The 21,058-nt window shown below is 38.6% G+C and overlaps 1 protein-coding gene across 1 annotated transcript; it reads left to right on the top strand.

Annotated features, from left to right (window-relative positions):
• Nucleotides 1-8,422: 8,422 nt before the first annotated feature.
• LOC132146725 (zinc finger protein 271-like) lies at nt 8,423-20,843 on the top strand. Its single transcript, XM_059557044.1, has 2 exons — nt 8,423-8,849; nt 18,812-20,843. Exons 1-2 carry the CDS (start codon nt 8,681-8,683, stop codon nt 20,815-20,817), a joined length of 2,175 nt encoding a protein of 724 aa, XP_059413027.1. The 5' UTR covers nt 8,423-8,680; the 3' UTR covers nt 20,818-20,843.
• Nucleotides 20,844-21,058: the final 215 nt, after the last annotated feature.

Raw genomic sequence — 21,058 nt, 5'->3', positions numbered from 1 at the left:
GTAGCAATCTATATCAAAAACCAGTATCATGTTAATGTATTGCGGTCAATATCATTAGTTAAACAGTTTGAATTTTTAGCATTGGAGCTTGAAATCTCTAAATCATTTTGTATAACGGTCATTGGGTGTTACAGGACTCCTTCAGCTGTTAACGGTGCTCTGTCCTCCTTAATGCAACTCCTTTCGGATTTTAACTCTAAGGAATTAGTAGCCTTCGGAGACCTAAATTGGAATTGGTTACAACCAATATCTGATGACTTTAGAGCTAATTGTGATTCACTAAATCTCTTCCAGATTGTTGACAGTCCCACACGGTCAAATTTTAAAAACCCGGAAAAATCATCTCTATTAGATGTAATTTTAACTAACGTTCCTCATAAGTACTCCACTGCTTCCATATTTGCAAACAACATCAGTGACCACTGTGTCATAGCTACAGTTAGAAATACTAAAATATCAAAAACCAAACCATGTATTATAGTCAAGTGTAATATGAATCACTTCTCAGAACAAGACTTTCTTCATGATTTATCTAATTTTGACTGGGAAAAAAATCTAATATTTTTAATTGGTGCTTGAACACAAATGTAATTCCGTCCATCTGGAAATCAGCTTTTGTGGTTCCCTGTTAAAAGGTGGTGACCCTGCTATATTAAATTACTATAGACCGATCTCTAAATTGTCTGTCCTGGCCAAGGTTTTAGAGTCTCTTGTCAGTGATCAATTAAAGACTTTTTTAGACAGTAAAAATGTTCTATCTGACTTTCAATCCGGTTTTAGAAAAAGGCATAGTACAACATCTGCAGCTCTTAAGGTTTTAAATGACTTAATTGAATCCATAGAAAAAAGCAGTATTGTGCAGCCCTTTTTATTGACCTTTCTAAGGCTTTTGATACAGTGGACCACACAGTGCTTAAGCATAGACTGTGGAGGGCTGGACTTTCTGAACAAACTGTAAGTTGGTTTGTTAATTACCTTACAGACAGAACTGTGTGCAGGCGGAGGGAAATACCTCTAGCTATCTCAAAATAACAAAAGGCGTGCCACAGGGATCAGTGCTGGGTCCACTGCTTTTCATTCTATATATAAATGACATAAATCATAACATATTGAAAGGAAATTTTCATTTTTATGCAGATGACACTGTACTGTATTGCCCAGCACCTACAGCAGTCCAGGCCCTCACTCAATTACTAAAACATTTATGATCTGAAACTTGTTTTAAATGCTGAAAAAACAAAAGTAATGCTTTTTTCAAATTCAAAATCTAAATTGAATCTGCCTTCAATCATCACTTCTCAGGGTAAGAAGATTGAATGTGTTTCTAAATACAGATATCTCGGTATTTTAATAGATGAATCTCTTTCTTTTACTTCTCATATTCAGCAGCTGGCAAAAAGATTATAACTTAAGCTAGGGTTTTTATTTTAGAATCAAATCCTGTCTCTCATTCGAATCTAAAAAGAGGTTAGTTGCTGGTACTTTTATGTCTATTATTGACTATGGTGATGTTTTATATATGCACGCTTCATCTCAAAGTTTACATGCACTGGATACTACAGTATATACCATGGAGCTTTGAGGTTCATCACTGGTCTTAAAGTCCTCACTCACCACTGTGAACTGTATGAACGTGTTGGATGGTCTTCTCTGTCAACACGGAGACTTCAACACTGGTATGTTTTTATATATAAGGCTATTTTAGGTCTTCTTCCATCCTACCTTCTGACCTACATCAGTGTAAAAAATACTGGGACTTAAAATCTTCGGTCCCAGGATCTTGTTCTTCTGTCTGTACCAAATGTTAGAACTGAGCTGGGGAAAAAGGCGTTTAACTTTGCTGCTCCCTTTGCATGGAACAAGTTACAGAAAAATTTGAAACTTAATAAGCTTGTCTCATTGGTTACTTTTAAGAGGATATTAACTGACCTGGAAGCAGCCACATATGGCTGTAGTTGTTTTGCATGATATGCTAAGGATTTGTGGTTGTTGTATCTGCTATTTTAGTTGTCTTATGTTATTGTGTATTCTGTGTTGTATGTATGGTTGTACTACTGCAGTATGGAGTAAAGAGAGGACAACCAATGTCTAGCTCGGACCAAGGAAACAGAACCGGAGCACACAACGTTTTTTAATTATTTATTAATAAAAACCAACTAACGTTTCGACGCTCATGCGTCTTCTTCAGAGTCAAACAATGAATGGCAACATACAGATTTTATAGCATTGAAGTTCAAATCATTGGCCACAAGCCTAGATGGGTGTGGGACATCAATTAATTAATCATAATTAGGCACTCAGGTGTACACCAGTGTGAATTACAAAAAGCATGAGAGGCCCAGTTCCTCATTCAGACCATTAGGTTCCACTGTGTTAAGAGTGAAAATCCAGAACGCCTCTCTTTGTAGTAGGTACTTGACTATATCGCCGCCTCGTTGGGAGAATTCTTTCAATCCCCCAAAATTTTAAGTCATAATGTCTCACAATTGCATAGTCCATATTACGGTTCCGAATTGCTGCTTTATGTTCTGCAATGCATAATTTAAGGGGGCGTTTCGTCTGACCTACATACACTAAACCACATGGACATTTCAACATATAAATCACATGGGTGGTATTACAATTAATAAAGGAGTTAATCTTGTTAAGATTAGAGTTAATAAGATCCAGAGTTAATAAAAAACTGGATGACGAGTAATTTCTTACTGCTAAATTCTGAAAAAACAGGTGTTAATTATAGAACACTGTCTAAGACTTGATGGTTGCTCTGTCAATTCTTCGTCATCAGTTAGGAACCTAAGTTTGCTATTTGATCGCAATCTTTCCTTAGAAAAAGCCACGTTTCTAGCATTTGTAAAACTGCATTTTTCCATCTCAAAAATATATCTAAATTACGGCCTATGCTCTCAATGTCAAATGCAGAAATGTTAATCCATGCATTTATGACCTCAAGGTTAGATTATTGTAATGCTTTATTGGGTGGTTGTTCTGCACGCTTAGTAAACAAACTACAGCTAGTACAAAATGCAGCAGCAAGAGTTCTTACTAGAACCAGGAAGTATGACCATATTAGCCCGGTCCTGTCAACACTGCACTGGCTCCCTATCAAACATCGTATAGATTTTAAAATATTGCTTATTACTTATAAAGCCCTGAATGGTTTAGCACCTCAGTATTTGAATGAGCTCCTTTTATATTATAATCCTCTACGCCCGATACGTTCTCAAAACTCAGGCAATTTGATAATACCTAGAATATCAAAATCAACTGCGGGCGGCAGATCCTTTTCCTATTTGGCGCCTAAACTCTGGAATAACCTACCTAACATTGTTCGAGAGGCAGACACACTCTTGCAGTTTAAATCTAGATTAAAGACCCATCTCTTTAACCTGGCTTACACATAACATACTAATATGCTTTTAATATCCAAATCCGTTAAAGGATTTTTAGGCTGCATTAATTAGGTAAACCGGAACCGGAAACACTTCCCATAACACCCTATGTACTTGCTACATCATTAGAAGAATGGTATCTACGCTAATATTTGTCTGTTTCTCTCTTATTCCGAGGTCACCATAGCCACCAGATCCAGTCTGTATCCAGATCAGAGGGTCACTGCAGTCACCCGGATCCAGTACGTATCCAGACCAGATGGTGGATCAGCACCTAGAAAGGACCTCTACTGCCCTGAAAGACAGACTGTTTTCGTCTGGTGAGAGGAGAACTTGCCCCCCAACTGAGCCTGGTTTCTCCTGAGGTTTTTTCCTCCATTCTGTTACCGATGGAGTTTCGGTTCCTTGCCGCTGTCGCCTCTGGCTTGCTTAGTTGGGGTCACTTCATCTACAGCGATATCGTTGACTTGATTGCAAATAAATGCACAGACACTATTTAAATGAACAGAGATGACATCAATGTGAAAGGAATGAAATTATTTCCTTACGAAATTAACTCCCCAAGCCAAAACTCAGGAGCTCACAGAAAACAGATACCATTCTGCCATGCAATAAAACAATAAAACTGATCTGGAGAAGAGATCTTCAAGGAGTGTAAACAACACCTATTTACGACCTCCTTCCTCCCTCTCCTCTCCCCTCCTTGCCTCTGACTCTCACTCTTCTCGTCCAAAAGCAAGAATATCCATATGCCATGTTATATCTTGTGAAAATGTTGTTTTTTCCACTTCATGTTTAGTATCATTTTAAAGGTCTCTGTGCGATTGGTAAAATGGTCTCTATTTCACAATAGTCATTTATATTATGAGAAAAATCAAGAACTTTAGTAGAATTGTGTTCTGCTGAGAAGGAGGTGTGTTCCCCTTTGGGGGTCTTTGAGAATGTTTAACTCCGACCAGGTTTGACCCTTATGTGGCCGCAGGAACCTAATGAACCAAAATGACCGTTATGTTTTTACAACTGATTTGAAGATTTCTTTGTTGTCTGGTCTGAGTATTTAAGGGGAGTGACAAAACAGTACGGGGTGATTCTGTAGTCAGATCAGCCCATAGTGTGGAGTATATCTCATATGCTCCATACTATGTATCTTTCTGAAATCAAGTATATTATTATTTACTCAAAAATGTAATTGTGTTGAACACATTGTGCCCATAGAGCACATTGTACAGTTGTTTGTGTTACTACCTGTGCACATTGTCTAGTTAAGTTTATTCTCTAAAACACCTGAGTGCTTTGCTATACATTTTAGAACATGTGTATTAAATTAGATTAACTGTTACATGTGTGACTATGTTAAATTTGTTTGTCTCCTGCGTGGATCACGTGGTTGTTGTCCATATGGCTACAGTGTCTGTGCAGTAGCAAAGTTGACACGCGGTTACAATGTGATTCGCAATTGCAATATCCTTTCTAAATTGGCTTCTAATTGTTTCATTATGTAATTGACATGATAAAATTATACCTGACTAATAATAAATTGTTATATTTGATTTATCCTAAACTCGTCTGAAATCATTATGACTAGTAAACTGTGAGGAGGCTTTTGTTACAGCAAAGTTATGTCCAGGGTAGGTCAAACTGAAAGCTCGAGAATGTTAGGAGCAGTCGGCACATCATCGGAGACCTTCTGATTTCTGTCTATCGCTGGTGTTAGCAAGTTGTATGGGAAAAGACTAAGCGAACTACTCTTTTGACATAAGCAAGCAGTAGGCGGCAGGCAAAATAAGTATTAGTCTACCTACACCCTCTGACTAACATCAGACTGGAGAGTTTGTGATCGTAAGATCCACGTGAAGCTAGTGTCACGGTGTGACAAATAGCATATGTAACTTAATCCCTCTGAAGCAGTGTTCCCGGTGGGACACTTTGGGTGTAACCCTGTCCCCAGGCCTGTGTGTGTGTGTGCGTCTGTTGCCATGACAACCCCAAATGACAGATTGGCAACAGGTGTGGGGAATTTACTCTGAGAGTTTGGGTGAGGCCTCGTCAACATTGGAGAGGATAAAAAGCAAGAGAGAGAGGCTGGTGTGGTTTTTCTCCCTCGTGAAAAGTTGTTTTATTGGGTGGTAGCAGTTATTGGAGAACTGGTGAATGAAGAGGAGAGTGTTGCCTTGATGAGGGACTCGAGGACAACAGAAGGAGAGTAAAAATACCCCATTTGCATTGGAGAGGAGCTAAGTGACCGAGAACTGAGTCTCGTAATTGCATACGTTCGACACTGAATTGGATGTGGTTTGGAGTGTGTGGATCACAATCATAAATATCACTGAGTGGATTGTATTGATTCATTATCGATCTCTTATCTCTCCCTCCATTATAAATGGTGATGTGAACTGTGTCTGTGAAGAAAAACATCCCAGAACATCCTCAGCAGCATTGATAATCGCGCCCCCCCCTCCCTCGGACAGAGACCCGAATGTGAGTGCTGGCCTTAAATTGCACTTCGTGAAGTGAGAACTGTCTGGATGTTGAGGAATTATCATCTGGGATTTGAATTAACCCCTCTGTTTGCGGTTATAAGAGAAGAGATGCCCTGTTGAAATGATCACTATCGGTCTCAGTAAAAGCCCCGTGCAGCCTGTCGACTTCGAGTCTGCTGTATCCTTGCAACTCATCTGTATGGTGAGAAGTGTTCGTTCCTTCCAACACATGTGAACTGTATACTTTGCCTGAAGCATCCATTCTGTCTGTCTCCGTAGAAGCCCTGTGCAGCCTGTCGACTTCGAGTTTGCTGCACCCTTGTAGCCCACCTGTGCTGAGAGAAGTGACTGTCCCTCTGTCACGAACGTGAGGCTGGCACGCTCTGTCTGGAATATCCACTCTGTCGGTGTCAGGAGAAGCCCCGTTCACCTTGTCGGCTTTGAGTCCGTTACCACTTGTAACCCCCTGGTATTGGAGAAGTGCCCGCCCCCCGCTGCGAGCGAGCGTGGGACCGGTGTGCTGTGTTGGAGTCGCCATTCAGTGTGTCCCCTACCGAATTACTCACCGGCTTGCAGTGTACCTGCCTAAGGCCCTGCTCTGGTGTAACAAAGAAAGTAGAAGAGCCTGACCACACCTCTCCCAAGGAAGATTCCCCTAGCCACCCTACTTTAAGACCGTGCACCTGCCGTATACGTACCTGACTGATATCCATTCGCCTCAAATTCCGCATCTGTGAAAGAAGGAAGGAAGGTTGGAATTACCTACTTCCCAGAGGAGACTTACCAAACCGCTTACTTGCCAACCACATCCCCACCTGTGAAAGACCTACTTGACCACCCACCTGTTCTCCGTCCATCTACTGCGGGGTCCGCACTGAGGAAGAGGGTGGGAGAGTCCCCGGTCGCTGCACCATTCACCTTCGATCCCTGAGGGCAACAAAGAAGAAGATTTTAGATTGGGATTTCCAATTTGCTTTTACTTCAAAATAAAACTTGAAAAGCCTTGTGACAAGACGTCCAAGCAAGACTAGCAGGGAAAAAATATTGTATAAAACACCCAGTTAAAGGTGTTTCTCAAGGGCATTACATTAAAGCATAACATCTTGTCTACAATAAAAATAAAATCTAATGCATGTTGATTACCTTTTTCTAATGTTTCATTTATGATTCATTCATCTTGTTCCAATATATTTTTTTTTTTTGCTGTAGACCATAAAGATATTTTGAAAATAAGTGCATGTCATTTATCTCAAATTTTTTATTTAAAAAAAAAATGTATTCTCTTCCCGCAGATGCTGTGAAGAGGTGGAGTCTCTGAGACTGATGCAGCGATGGCAGAACACCTGAAGCTCGCTCCAGGAAGAGCTGGGGGTGGAGGTTACAAGAAATGAGCCAAACAACTGTAATGTGTTTAAGGGATAGTTCACCCAAAAATGAAAATAGTCATAATTTTCTCACCCTCATGTTATGATCATAATAGTTTTTCCTACAATGGCAGTTAATGGATCGTGAGATCTGCTTGGTTACAAACATTCTTCCAAATATCTTTGTGTTTATAAGACAACTGTGTAAGTCAATGACAAGATTAATAAAAGACATGATAAAAAGAAACCGTCTTTTAACATTCTAGTAAAAAGACGTGAACGCATTCTCAGAAATGTAACATTTGAATTAATGTCGGTTCTATATAGTTTAACATCATTTACGCTACTTTGATTTTATAAATAGCAATGATTTCAAACATATTTTATGATGAGGGTCTTATATGTTTTATGATTTAATTGTCACATGACAACAATGGCTCCTGCAAGGTGGTTATGCCACATGTTCAAATATTAATAATATTCTTAATATTATTTATATGATTAAAGTATTTAAAAATAAATGCAATTAATATTGATTTATATTATTATATATTAAAAACATGAATAAACAAATACTGTGAAACTAGACATTTTTGACAATAATAATGGACTTCAAGATTGAGTATTTCAGCACTTTTTATTCAGTGATGACCGTCATTAAATCATATTTCTGAAGAAAATGATAAGCCTGTAAACTTATTTCAGAAATCCAGTATGGATACAAAGATTACATTGAAAAAATAATTTTTTTAATAGATTTTTATTATCTTGAATTGAACCTTTGTCGAGATGTGTTAAACCTCAAGACATAATTGATTGCCTTTCACGATGTTACACAGTGGGTGTGTGATTATTTTATATGCAGGCTTATATATACAGTTAAACTATGCAGCAACGCATTTAAACATCCAGAAGACGACGACGTCCAGAAATCGATGCATTTAGACATCCAGGGATGTGCAGAAAAGACGTAGTTCACGTCCAGAAGATGTCAAAGACGTCGGTTCAACTTTCATTTTGGAACTATTTTTCAACCATGACGGGACGAGTCGGACGTGAATGTTTCCAGGGACAGATCATTTCTCAGGGGAGGCAGGGCTTATCCTAGGGGAGGCACTGCCTCCCCCAGCCTCCCCCTGACACACCCCTGCTCTCGTCGCTTCGCTCCAGTCCAGCGGGAGGCGCTAAACACATACGTTTGTTTGACAAACATCATTAAACTTCAGAGGAAGAAATTTCATCACGCTCTCTGTTGTTGTTATGTAGGTGTGCTGCCTTTATACGAACAGTTACATGTTTCTAAAAAAAAAAAAAAAAAAATACAGTTTTTGAACCAGTTCAGTAAATACCTGTAATATTCTCGTCTACACAGTGGCTAAGTTTTGAAGCGAGCAGGAATATTTGGAGGAGTTTATCATCTGAACTGAGATCTGCTGCTGTGAAGATGGAGTTTGTGAAAGAGGAGAGAGAAGAGAACACGAGTGAACCAGAAACCTTCACAATAAAACACGAGGAACCAGAAACCTGCACAATAAAACACGAGGAACCAGAAACTTTGAGAATAAAACACGAGGAACCAGAAACCTGCACAATAAAACACGAGGAACAAGGAGGTTGGTGTTTATTCTTCATTTATCTTTAATGAATGTTTGTGGTACATTAGGCTTAAAAAGCTTTTTTTTCTGGGTATTTTTGGATGTTGCCTACATGTTTGTGTTTTTGAAAAAACAACATTTATGGTTAGTGAGAATTTATTTTAAGTCACTAAAATAAGGCCACGATACACATACTGAACATTTGTTCACAAAACATAACAATATTCTGATCTCATGATAAATGTTATTTTGAATAATGTGTATTACCAGACAGTTGAACAGTATTTTTTTTACTGTCAAATGTACACCAGCTACTGTTTGGTTACCCACATTCTTCAAAGTATCTTTTTCTTTTGTGTTCATCGCATTAATTATAGTAAAGGGTTAGTTCACCCAAAAATTAAAATTAGGCCATGTTTTACTCACTCTCAAGAATCCTTTAGGTGTATATGACTGATTTATTTCAGATGAATCCAATCTGACTTATATAAAAATTATCCTGGCTCTTCCAAGCGTTAGAATTGGAATAGGAGGGTGTATTTAGTCCAAAAGTAGTCAAATAAAGCATGCGCATCTTTAATAAAAAGTGCCTCACATGGCTCCGAGGGATGAATAAAGGCTTCCTGTAGCGAATCGGTGTTTTTTTGTAAGAAAAGCATCCATATTTTAAATGTTATAAACTCTTTTTCCTCACTTCTGCTGACTGTCATATATTCAAGCCGTTCTGTGCAGATGATGTAGGACACACATGCACTTGTGATTAGTGACAAGGTTTATGCGCATAGTCCTAGTTTAAGTCTTCATTTTAATTGTATTTCTGTGGCAGAATTGCAGTGCCACATGCTGGTCTGGCATGTATACTACATTGTTTTGTTGTTTCGTATGGACGCAGATATTTCTTGAGACAAAAAAAAAAGATTGGGAAAGTTCTGGCTTTGTGTGATTGTAGCTAAGGCTGTGATGATAACTGCATTACTGCATAACTGTGGTAATTAGTTGCCGACCACTTTTTTTTTTTGTTTAGTTTTTTTTGCTAGTGAAAGTTATGTGAATGCTTATCAAGAGCTTGCTCACAGAAAACAGCAGGGAACAAAACAGCGTTGGATGAAGTAATTTAGAGGCCGCCACTGATCTAAAAAAAAAAAAAAGGCCCTAGCCCAGGGGTCGGGAACGTATGGCTCGCGAGCTGCACCTGTCTCTTTGACAAAAATCATGTGGCTCGCCTGATCTCTCACTTTTACCAACAAAATGATCTAGGGCTGAAATGATTCATTGAGTTATTAGATTACATAAATTTCTCGAGGCAAAAACTCTGCCTTGAAGCCTCGTTAAATTCCTATGACGTGCACTATATGTGCAGGGAACACTATTGTTCAGTGTTCAGAAAGCACACCATAGCGTGTGATACATTTTGAATTTAGTTGACGCGATGGTGGAGTCTAAAGATGTCCATAAACAGCAGAGAATGTCTAAAGTTTGGGATCATTACATTCTTATAAAAAGAAGAGAACAAGGTGCAATGTGTCTACTGCTAAGTAGACCTGGCATTCCACAGCAATACGACTTCAATGATTCAGCATCTTAACCAAAAACATCCAATCCATGCTGTTTCACCAAGCGTCACTGAAACAAGGTAACGAACCCTTAGCCTATACATTGATGTTCGCTGATTTTAATCCCATACTGTATTTGTAGCGATGTCGTGATGCGATTTGACTAGATATGATGTTTAGCTTTGATATTTTTTAGTAAACGTATTCAAGTTCAATTGCAAGTGAGAATAGCCTAAAAAAAAAAAAAAAAAATTTTATACATTGTGTACCTGTTTGGCTTCATATTGTTACAGTCGTGTGTATACTAGTGTAGAGATTAAGCGCATGAGGAGGGTATAAATCAGAGGAGTTTAATGAACATCTATAGAGGCAACACTGATAACATAGACTATGTACAACATCAGGATACAGCAATACTACATTACTCACGGACGAGGAAGAACTAAACAGACAGGGTATTTAAGCACACAGGAGGTAATCAGGGAAATGGAGACAGGTAGGGTTTAATCAATTAACAAAACAAGAACAGAAAAAGACCAAATAAGGAAACTGAAAGTCACTGAAGGTAACAGTTTGCCCCCTCCCGGAACGGTGCGGAGAAACGGAACATTCAGGGCTGGGCGGAACCAGCGGAGAAACAGACAATTCAGGGTTTACCTCCACAAACCAGTCTATAAGGTCCTCCATATAACTTCCGGAAACCGAATGCAGCTCACCCTCAGTTGGGGGAGTGTGGGCAGGGCTTTCCTCCATGCCCTCGATCTCCACCAGTATTGCCACGACGCACAGTCACACACACCTGGTCAGTCACGCTCTCGAGTCCTTGCTCCATGTCAGTGATTGGCTTGGGCTCTGCGGTGGGCTCTATATATATATATATATATATATATATATATATATATATATATATATATATATATATATATATATATATATATATATATATATATATAATAAAAATGTATATATATATAATAAAAATGTATATAATTTTTTTTGTTATATTCCAATTAGGGGTGGGCGATATGGAAAAAATATATCATGGTTTCTTTTAGAAATATCATTATTCACGATTTTTATCACAATTCTGTCATGTTGGTTTTACTATTTTGTAAGTTGTCTGAGCATTACAGCCAAACTAATTTCCCTATTATAAAGACAAAGCCTTTCAAGGTATCAAAAAAGGCATTTTTTAGCAAATATTTAGGCCAAATAGAGTGAAGATAAAAATCTTTTTTATTTTTTATAAGGACAAAGATACACATTACAACTACACATACTATACAAAGAGTAGTGAGTTTTTTTTTTTTTTTTTTTTATTTACAAATAAAACAAACAGTGCTTTATTTTCTGGTACAATAGGTGTATTTAGCAGGAGCATTGATGAAATTGAATGAACAAATATAAAAATAAAACACTATATGAACTGATTCCTAAAGCAACTGCATTCAATTTCTTCAGTCAAGAGCAGTGAATGATTTTTCTCTTTGTGTTTTGTTATTTTATCAACTTTAAATAGTTCACCCAACCTGTCATTTCTGTCATAGTGTTTTGTTTTTATACCACCATTTACTCACTCAAAACTGGTTTTAAACCTGAATGAGTTTCTTTCTTCTTCTGAACGTTTTTCTCTCAACTGTTTACTTTCATTTTAGACATAACCAACTTAGGTCTACATGTAAACCTTGTATTTTTGACAGTATTAGCACAAAAGATAACTTGGTTCAATAATCAGGCGCTGTTTGACAGGCTTTAGTGCACACGCTTCGGGTGTATGTGGCGCTCAGAAAAAGAACAGGTCAGCATGCGAATGAAACATTTAAAAGCACACTCCGATAACCAAAGAGTAACTCTAGCACGAAGTTATAACTGCTGTGAATGCATGTGGCGTTGTACAGGATATGATGGAGGGACCAGAACTGCAGCTGATAGAATGTGGGCTGTAGCACTGTACTATGATAAAAAAAAAAATACATTTTTATCGTTAGGGCTGGGCGATATATCTAACAATATGATCATGCGCATCTAATCAGTAAAGCTGCTTCCATGATTACCGCTAAATCGCCATCACCTGCTTATAATTGGAGTGGCATTTAAAAGACAGAGCCATAGATCACTGACAAGCTATGCAATATCGCGTTCATTATCCCAGATAAATCGCCTTCAATAATGATCACGACAGCAAACCACTGACTTGTCTATGGTAACATAGAGCTGATAAACTCAAGCTGCTATGTAGTTTGTTTGTTTGTAGTAATAATTGTTTGTAGTAATAGCGGAATTAATTTTTTTGTTTGAACAGCAGGAAAAAGTAAAAAAAAAAAAGGTGACAGAACTGAAAACATGTACTTTGTGCCAAGAGCCAGTATGAAACATTTTGCTGGTTATTTTAGCTTTTTCGGCGCATCTTTCAGCGGGTGAGACTGTTAGTATTAATAAAGGAATGTGAATGAATGAGACAAGAGCGGGACATGCTTAATATCAATAAAAATAATAATAATAATAATACATTTTATTTGAAAGTGCTTTTCTGAGTAATCAGACACTTTACATAGAAAAAAATCTTAAGCAACAATAACAACATCAAATAGAAATAAAATAAATTCACAAAAAAAAAAACACTCACTAGACTAAGTTAAACATTAAAAGCAATTTTAAAAAGGTGAGTTTTTGTCAGTGATTTGAATGTTCAAAGGTTAGTGCAGTCACGGATTTGTTTGGGGAGAGAGTTCCAGATGAAGGGGGCAGCAACAGAGAAAGCTCTGTCACCCCAGGTTCGGTGCTTAGTCCTAGGAGGTAGATTCAGTAGGTTGGCATCAGATGAGCGGAGGCTACGAAATGGGTTCTGGTGGTGGAGCAGGTCACTGAGATAGGAAGGGGTCTGGTTATGGAGGGCTTTGTGTGTGAGAAGGATTTTGAATTGAATTCGTTCTGGGACTGGGAGACAATGGAGGTTCCTGAGAACAGGGGTGATGTTGTCACAGGTGCAGGTGTGGGTGAGCATACGAGCAGCAGAGTTCTGGATGTATTGGAGTTTATTTAAGGTTTTAGATGTTATGCCGTACAGGATGCTATTGCAATAGTCAATTTTGGAGGTGATGAAGGCGTGAATGAGGGTTTCTGCAGCAGAGAAAGAGAGTGATGGATGGAGTCGGGTGATGTTTTTGAGGTAAAAGAAGGCAGTTCTGGTGATTTTGTTTTATGGGATATTCAAAGGAGAGGTTATTGTCAAAGAAAACTGTAACGTTGCGACTGTGAAGGGATGGAGACAGGATGAAGGTGTCGGCGTTCTCATGTATTTGAGCTCTTTTCCCGCTGTTTTCCCGTTTTTGTATTATCCTGTAAAATATCCTGTTAGCCCTTCCATCGGACCTGTCAGTCTCTGTACTGTTGTCCTGTTGCTACCTGGCCCTTCCAGTGAAACAGAATGTTTTCAAAGCATCAGATTCATTTTGCTTACTTGAAAGCAACCTTAGCATGATGTTGGGCTTTTTGAGAAAGTGTGGTTGTTGTGAGCACAATTTCACGCCAATCTGTAAGCAAAATCTGTTAGCATAATCCATTCAGATTTTTTTCCCATGGTGTTTATGTGTTGCACTATTACACCCCACAATACAGCAGCGGTTTACCTTGGTTGAAATAGATTTTTAATTAATCAAATTAAGACGCACAGCTGAGAGTGAGTACGTCTAAACACTGTGCAGTAGTAAGAGTAGCAGTAAAGGAGGCCATCAACATGGCGGCCATGCCAAGTAATGACGTCACGATGCCCAAGCCCTATTGATTCTCAAAACTAGCCCAGTTGTGTTTCGTTCCAGGCGATAAAGTACACATTTTTTGGTTGCCTTGGTAAAATTCGAATTTTAGGGACTAAACATCACATTATTGGGATTGGGGTCACTTCGACCCACGGGCATGAAAAACAACCGTAGACGTGGCAACACTGGTTGGCCTTTACTACACAGAGTCGTAGTTCATCGACAATCTACAAAAAATCGATTTCAAAATCGCAGGAAATTCATTGCTGATTTTAAAAGCGATTTTGTGTAGATTGTCAGTGAACTACGGCTCTTGTGTAGTAAGTGCCGCTCCACCTGAACCAGTGTTGCTTAGTCCTTTGTTGTTTTTCATGTCCGCAGGTTGAAGCATACCCAATCCCAATAACATGATATTTACCCATTAAAAGCCAAATTTTACCAAGGCAACCCTGCCAAAAACACATGTATTTTAACCTTGTGATGCAATTTTTTTATAGGGGAACCTGATTGGTCTAGTTTTGAGAAGCAGCTGGGCAGGCTTTGTTGTGAAAACACAGAGTCTCAGAATGCCTGCACTGGTGTGTATTCACACAAATACGGTCCACATGCACTAGGGGTGTAAGAAAATATCGATAGTATTGCGATATTCTGTTAGAAGATACTGTATCGACTCTCAAAAATGGAATATTAATATTTAACAAAAAAAATTAATGTAAGATTCATGCCAGTTGTTTCATTTTGGGTTTACATCCCGACCACTAGATGGCAGTTTTCATCTCTGAACGACTGTGGGAGTAACTGGAAATACTAGCATTAGGATAATGGATCTATTGTGTTTGAGGAATAAATGCACTTTTCCTACCTGTGACAATACAGTGGGGAAAATGTACATTAATTGGAATTTATATGAAGAGTTTCTAAAGTTTTTACCAGTTTTTGTGTTGAAAATGGCATGGCAATGTTAGTTTTCAGTGTGTATTAACAATCTTTGAGCAAACTTACTGTGCGATCTTAGTGGCTTTGTTTTTTTTGCAAACAAATTGTCACTTAAAAATGTAATGTGAATACAGATGACAAAACACTAACCAAAACCATGAGTTTTATATTATCATAGTTGGTTAAATGAAGTCCGTGTTTAGTCAGTGGAGGTTGGTTAAAGGACACATGAATAAATGTTATAGCATTTCCCTGCTGAAAACAACAACAACAAAAAAAAGAAGAAAAGAAAAAAGTTAAAACCAGCCTAAGCTGGTTGACTGATTTTAGTTGGTCATCCAGCCCAGTTTTTGCTGAGCGCTATATCCAATAGTTTGTGCAGGGACACTTTGCTGCCAGTTTTGTGATTATTGGCCAAACCATTCAGAAGTAAAATGCAAAAATATGCATTTTTTATATTTCCGGACCACTAGGTGGTGCTGTGTCGAAGCACTGCAGGTAGTCTCAGGTTGTTCTAACTAGGGCTGCCACTTTTCGTTCGAAAATCGATTGCACAATCGATCGGACCAACCAAAAAAAGTTTTGAAAATGAAAATAGGGAATCGATTTTGACCAAACTATTAATTTTAAAATAATTAAACAATTAAAAAATATAAATGTAACAAAACTCACAAAGAAGCAGAAAAAGAAAATAAAGAATTCAGAAAGTGCAGTAGGCATTGCAAAAGCTAGACAGAAAATACTAGCAGTTTTACGCGCCTATAAGACCCAGTGACGTCGAAAGCGACCTCTTACAGGAGATGCTGAGTTATGAAAAGGAGTCACCATTGTCAGCTGACAGTGTCCCGCTTTTGTGGTAAAAGATTGGCAGTAATAACCCCACCTTGCACAGCCTAATTGCCTTGAATTGCCTAAATCATAAATGCAGCCGGGTTGAAGCCTGCAGTGATGTTATGGCAGCAGTCCCCTCTGCATATATTTTTTTTCGAGAATGTTGCACTCCTGCTGTTTGTTATTCTGCACGAAATGCCAATTAGAGCTGAAGATCTTTGTCCGTCGGGTTCGGTCGGGTTCGGGCTTAATTTAAATCATCTTACGCGGGCTCGGGTTTGCGCTCCGATTTGCGAGGTAAACGAGCGGTCGTGATGTGTTTCGATTAGCGTGAGAAATATGTGAAATGGATGCTGAGTAGGTGCAACGGAGGCTTGCCTCTGGCGAAAATACGTTTTGGTTGCACCAGCAACTAAAGCAAAGTCTGAGGTTAATTTAAAATTATGAGGTTAATTGTAATTATTTTTTATTCGTTTTATAACAAATAAACAAACAAACAGAATATTGAATGCAAAGAGATACCTTGACGAGATCCTGAGGCCCATCATCCACGACCATAACCTCATGTTGCAGCATGATAATGCACGGCCCCATGTTGCAAGGATCTGAACTCAATTCCTGGAAGCTGAAAACATACTGGCCAGCATACTGACTGGAGATGTCCCTTATTGAGTGGTTTGTTGATGTCAGTGTTGGTGGCGGTGGGGTTATGGTATGGGCAGGCCTATGTTATTTACAACGAACACAGGTGCATTTTTTTGATCGAATATTGAATGCAAAGAGATACCTTGATGAGATCCTTAGGCCCATTGTTGTGCCATTCATCCACGACCATCACCTCATGTTGCAGCATGATAATGCACGGTCCCATGTTGCAAGGATCTGGACTCAATTCCTGCAAGCTGAAAACATACTGGCCAGCAAACTGAATGGAGATGTCCCCTATTGAGCATGTTTGGGATGCTCTGGATTGGATGGATCTTTTGGATGGAACTTGTTCAAGTTCCTGACAATATCCAGTAACTTCGCACAGCTATTGAAGAGGAGTGGACCAACATTACACAGGCCACAATTAACATGCTGTCTAATCGGCATCTTGCTATGCCACACTTGTGAGGTGGATGGATTATCTCGGCAGAGGAGAAGTGCTCACTACCGCAGATTAAGACAATGTTTAAGAGAAATAGGCCTTTTGTGTACTCAGGAAAAGTCTTAAATCGTTGAGTTCAGCTCATGAAAAATGGGGGCAAAAACTAAAGTGTTGTGTTAATAATTTTGTTATATGTATATATGTATGTTGTAAGGGAAATGGGTCAATTTAGCTCAATGGGAATCATTTAAGATTTTAAAGGGAATTTGAACAGAATTGGATATTAATATCCAAACTATAGTGAAAACACTATCAATTAGCACAGTAACAAGATCGGCAGTTTAAGACATTAACTTGCTGATTGGCTGGAAGTTTAGTAGTCGTTGAAGTGACGTCTTGGGAAGCCCTGGTTGGGGGTTGGCTGAAGACGGAGTTGTGTGCGGGTTGAAGTTGAAACTCGACGTTACAAAACTTAACTCAGAACACGAAATTCTCAAACGGAAAAGAAAAGAAGTAAAGTTTGACGAGACTAGGTTGTGTTTCTTCTCATCGTGGCTAAGTAGCAGCAGGCGTGCAGGCTGAAGCACGCTGGAACCGCGCTGAAAGAACAGTGATGACAAACAGCATGGCTAAAAGCTAAAGCTAAAAGCAAACTAAAAGCAGACATGACTAAAAGCAGAAGCATAGCTAGAGACTAAAAGCAAGATTTTATGGTGTCCTGAGTTTTTAAACTGGCCTGTTGGCCACACCTCAAATGTTGTCTTGACCAATCAAATATTGTCTTGGCTCGGGGGCATCATAAATCATATGTTTATCTTACCAAGCATGTGGTCCGAATTTTCCCGCTCTTGCAGGGTCTAATTTTGGACATGATTCCTATAACCAGAATATGATATATTTGACAAATAATTGATTGTCTGGACTAATTCAAGCAAGCAGATTCGATTTCGTAGATACTAGACATGACTATGTATCCTTAAGCTATCCCATAGTTATTAAAAGACATACACAATAAGTGATTATAACATGATAGTCAAATGTGTGGGTTACATATAAATGGATATGGAGTTAAGCGATGGACTGATATTCATTCAGAAGTCATTTTGGGGGGGGGGGGGGGTCAAAAGATCTTGTGTAGTACTCTCATGGGTTTACACATGATGTCCTGGCGTTGCTTATCAATTACGAACAACAAATTTGACAAATCTCTTCTCCGAATTGAAATTGTCAATAATTGTTCTAGTGGTGTTAATGTTGAAATCTGTTCTGTGAAAGCTTTGGTTGGTTGGTTATCTTGCTTGGGACTTGTGGCACAGAATGTTTTATGACTTCCTGTTGCCTTACTGAGGAATTCAGCTCGTGTTTCAGCCACAGCCCTGATCGACTCTTTAATTTGTCTGGTTCGAGTCATTTCTGCTACAATGTATATATGTATATATGTATGTATGTATGTGTGTGTGTGTGTGTGTGTGTGTGTGTGTGTGTGTGTAAAATATATAAATGTATACATTTTACTAGGGCTGTGATGGTGGTAAAGTGATAAAAATCTGCCACCATCACAGCCCTAGTAAAATGTATATATTTCTTGTTTTATACAGCTTAAAGACCCTGGGGTCAAACTGACCGAAAATAAAAATGATGCTTTAAAAATGTTTACCAGGTCTCCCTATTAAAATAGTAAAAGACATTACAGTAACATTACAGTAGACAAGACAGTAAATATAAAGCAAGAAAAGTAAATTGTATATTTACAGATGTTCTCTCAGCTTTTAACAATATACCAAAAATAAATAATTTTTACTTTTATTTCAGAGTTCATTGAAGAAAAAGAGGAAAATGAAGAATCAAGTGAAGTTGAGGAGAAAAATTATGTCAAAACTGGTGGAAAACCTTGGAGTTGCTCTCAAACCAAACAAAAAGATTTAAAGAAAAAAAGAGTTGAGATATATTTCACCTGCACTCAGTGTGAAAAGAGTTTCACATGTAAATCAAATCTTAAGAGTCATATGAGAGTTCATACTGGAGAGAAACCTTACAAGTGTTCACACTGTGACAAGAGATTCAGTCAATCATCAAATCTGAAAAAACATGAGAGGATCCACACTGGAGAGAAACTGTATAAGTGTTTACACTGTGACAAGAGATTCAATCAGACAACAGATCTGAAAAACCATGAGAGGATTCACACTGGAGAGAAACCTTACAAGTGTTCACACTGTGACAAGAGATTCAGTGTGTCATCAGTTCTGAAAATACATGAGGTGATCCACACTGGAGAGAAACCTTACACGTGTTCACACTGTGACAAGAGATTCAGTGTGTCATCACATTTGAAGACACACAACAGGATCCACACTGGAGAGAAACCTTACAAGTGTTCACACTGTGACAAGAGATTCGGTGTGTCATCAAGTCTGAAAAGACATGAGATGATCCACACTGGAGAGAAACCTTACACGTGTTCACACTGTGACAAGAGATTCAGTGATTTATCAAGTCTGAAAAAACATGAGAGGATCCACACTGGAGAGAAACCTTACATGTGTTCACACTGTGACAAGAGATTCAGTGATTTATCAAGTCTGAAAAAACATGAGAGGATTCACAATGGAGAGAAACCTTACAAGTGTTCACACTGTGACAAGCGATTCAGTCAGACAAGAGATCTGAAAACACATGAGAGGATTCACACTGGAGAGAAACCTTACATGTGTTCACACTGTGACAAGAGATTCAGTAATTTATCATGTCTGAAAAAACATGAGAGGATTCACAATGGAGAGAAACCTTACAAGTGTTCACACTGTGACAAGCGATTCAGTCAGACAAGAGATCTTAAAACACATGAGAGGATCCACAATGGAGAGAAACCTTACAAGTGTTCACACTGTGACAAGAGATTCAGTCAATCATCAAATCTGAAAACACATGAGAGGATCCACACTGGAGAGAAACCTTACAAGTGTTCACACTGTGACAAGAGATTCAGTCAGACAACCGATCTGAAAAACCATGAGAGAATTCACACTGGAGAGAAACCTTACAAGTGTTCACATTGTGACAAGAGATTCAGTTGGTCAACACATTTGAAAACACATGAGAGGATCCACACTGGAGAGAAACCTTACAAGTGTTCACACTGTGATAAGAGATTCAGTGCCTCATCGAGTCTGAAAACACATGAGAGGATCCATACTGGAGAGAAACCTTACAAGTGTTCACACTGTGACAAGAAATTCAGTCAAACAGGAGATCTGAAAACACATGAGAGGATTCACACTGGAGAGAAACCTTACAAGTGTTCACACTGTGACAAGAAATTCAGTCAAACAGGAGATCTGAAAACACATGAGAGGATACACACTGGAGAGAAACCTTACAAGTGTTCACACTGTGACAAGAGATTCAGTGTGTCATCGAGTCTGAAAACACATGAGGTGATTCACACTGGAGAGAAACCTTATAAGTGTTCACACTGTGACAACAGATTCAGTGTGTCATCAATTCTGAAAAAACATGAGGTGATTCACACTGGAGAGAAACCTTACAAGTGTTCACACTGTGACAAGAGATTTAGTCACTCAGCCAATCTGAAAACACACGAGAGGATCCACACTGGAGAGAAACCTTACAAGTGTTCACATTGTGACCAGAGATTCAGTGTGTCATCGAGTCTGAAAACACATGAGAGGATTCACACTGGAGAGAAACCTTATAAGTGTTCACACTGTGACAAGAGATTCAGTGGTTCATCGAGTCTGAAAAGACATGATAGGATACACAATGGAGAGAAAGCACATCACCGCAATGACACATAGACACTCATTTAGCTGTATATGTAAATATTTTGATCCGGCATTAGGGAGAGTGCTATATATTTTTTTTTTAAAAATACCCAGAGTGAATAAACCTGAAAATTACACCTTTTGGGTTTTTGTGTACTGCCAATCCATATATTTTGTGAAACAATGATGTCATCACCCCACGTCTCGACCATAGTTAGACACCGGCAATGTATATCGCGATATGAAAAAAAAAAAAACACCAGGGCCCGGTTCC

This window comes from Carassius carassius, chromosome 1 (genome assembly GCF_963082965.1).
Source record: "Carassius carassius chromosome 1, fCarCar2.1, whole genome shotgun sequence".
Classification (NCBI taxonomy): Eukaryota; Metazoa; Chordata; class Actinopteri; order Cypriniformes; family Cyprinidae; genus Carassius; species Carassius carassius.
This window is presented reverse-complemented; position numbering and strand designations above follow the sequence as displayed.

Coding starts and splice junctions, on each gene's coding strand:
- LOC132146725 (XM_059557044.1), top strand. CDS start 8,681: ATGGAGTTTGTGAAAGAGGAGAGAGAAGAGAACACGAGTGAACCAGAA. Junction 8,850..18,811: donor AAAACACGAGGAACAAGGAG/GTTGGTGTTTAT, acceptor CTTTTATTTCAG/AGTTCATTGAAGAAAAAGAG.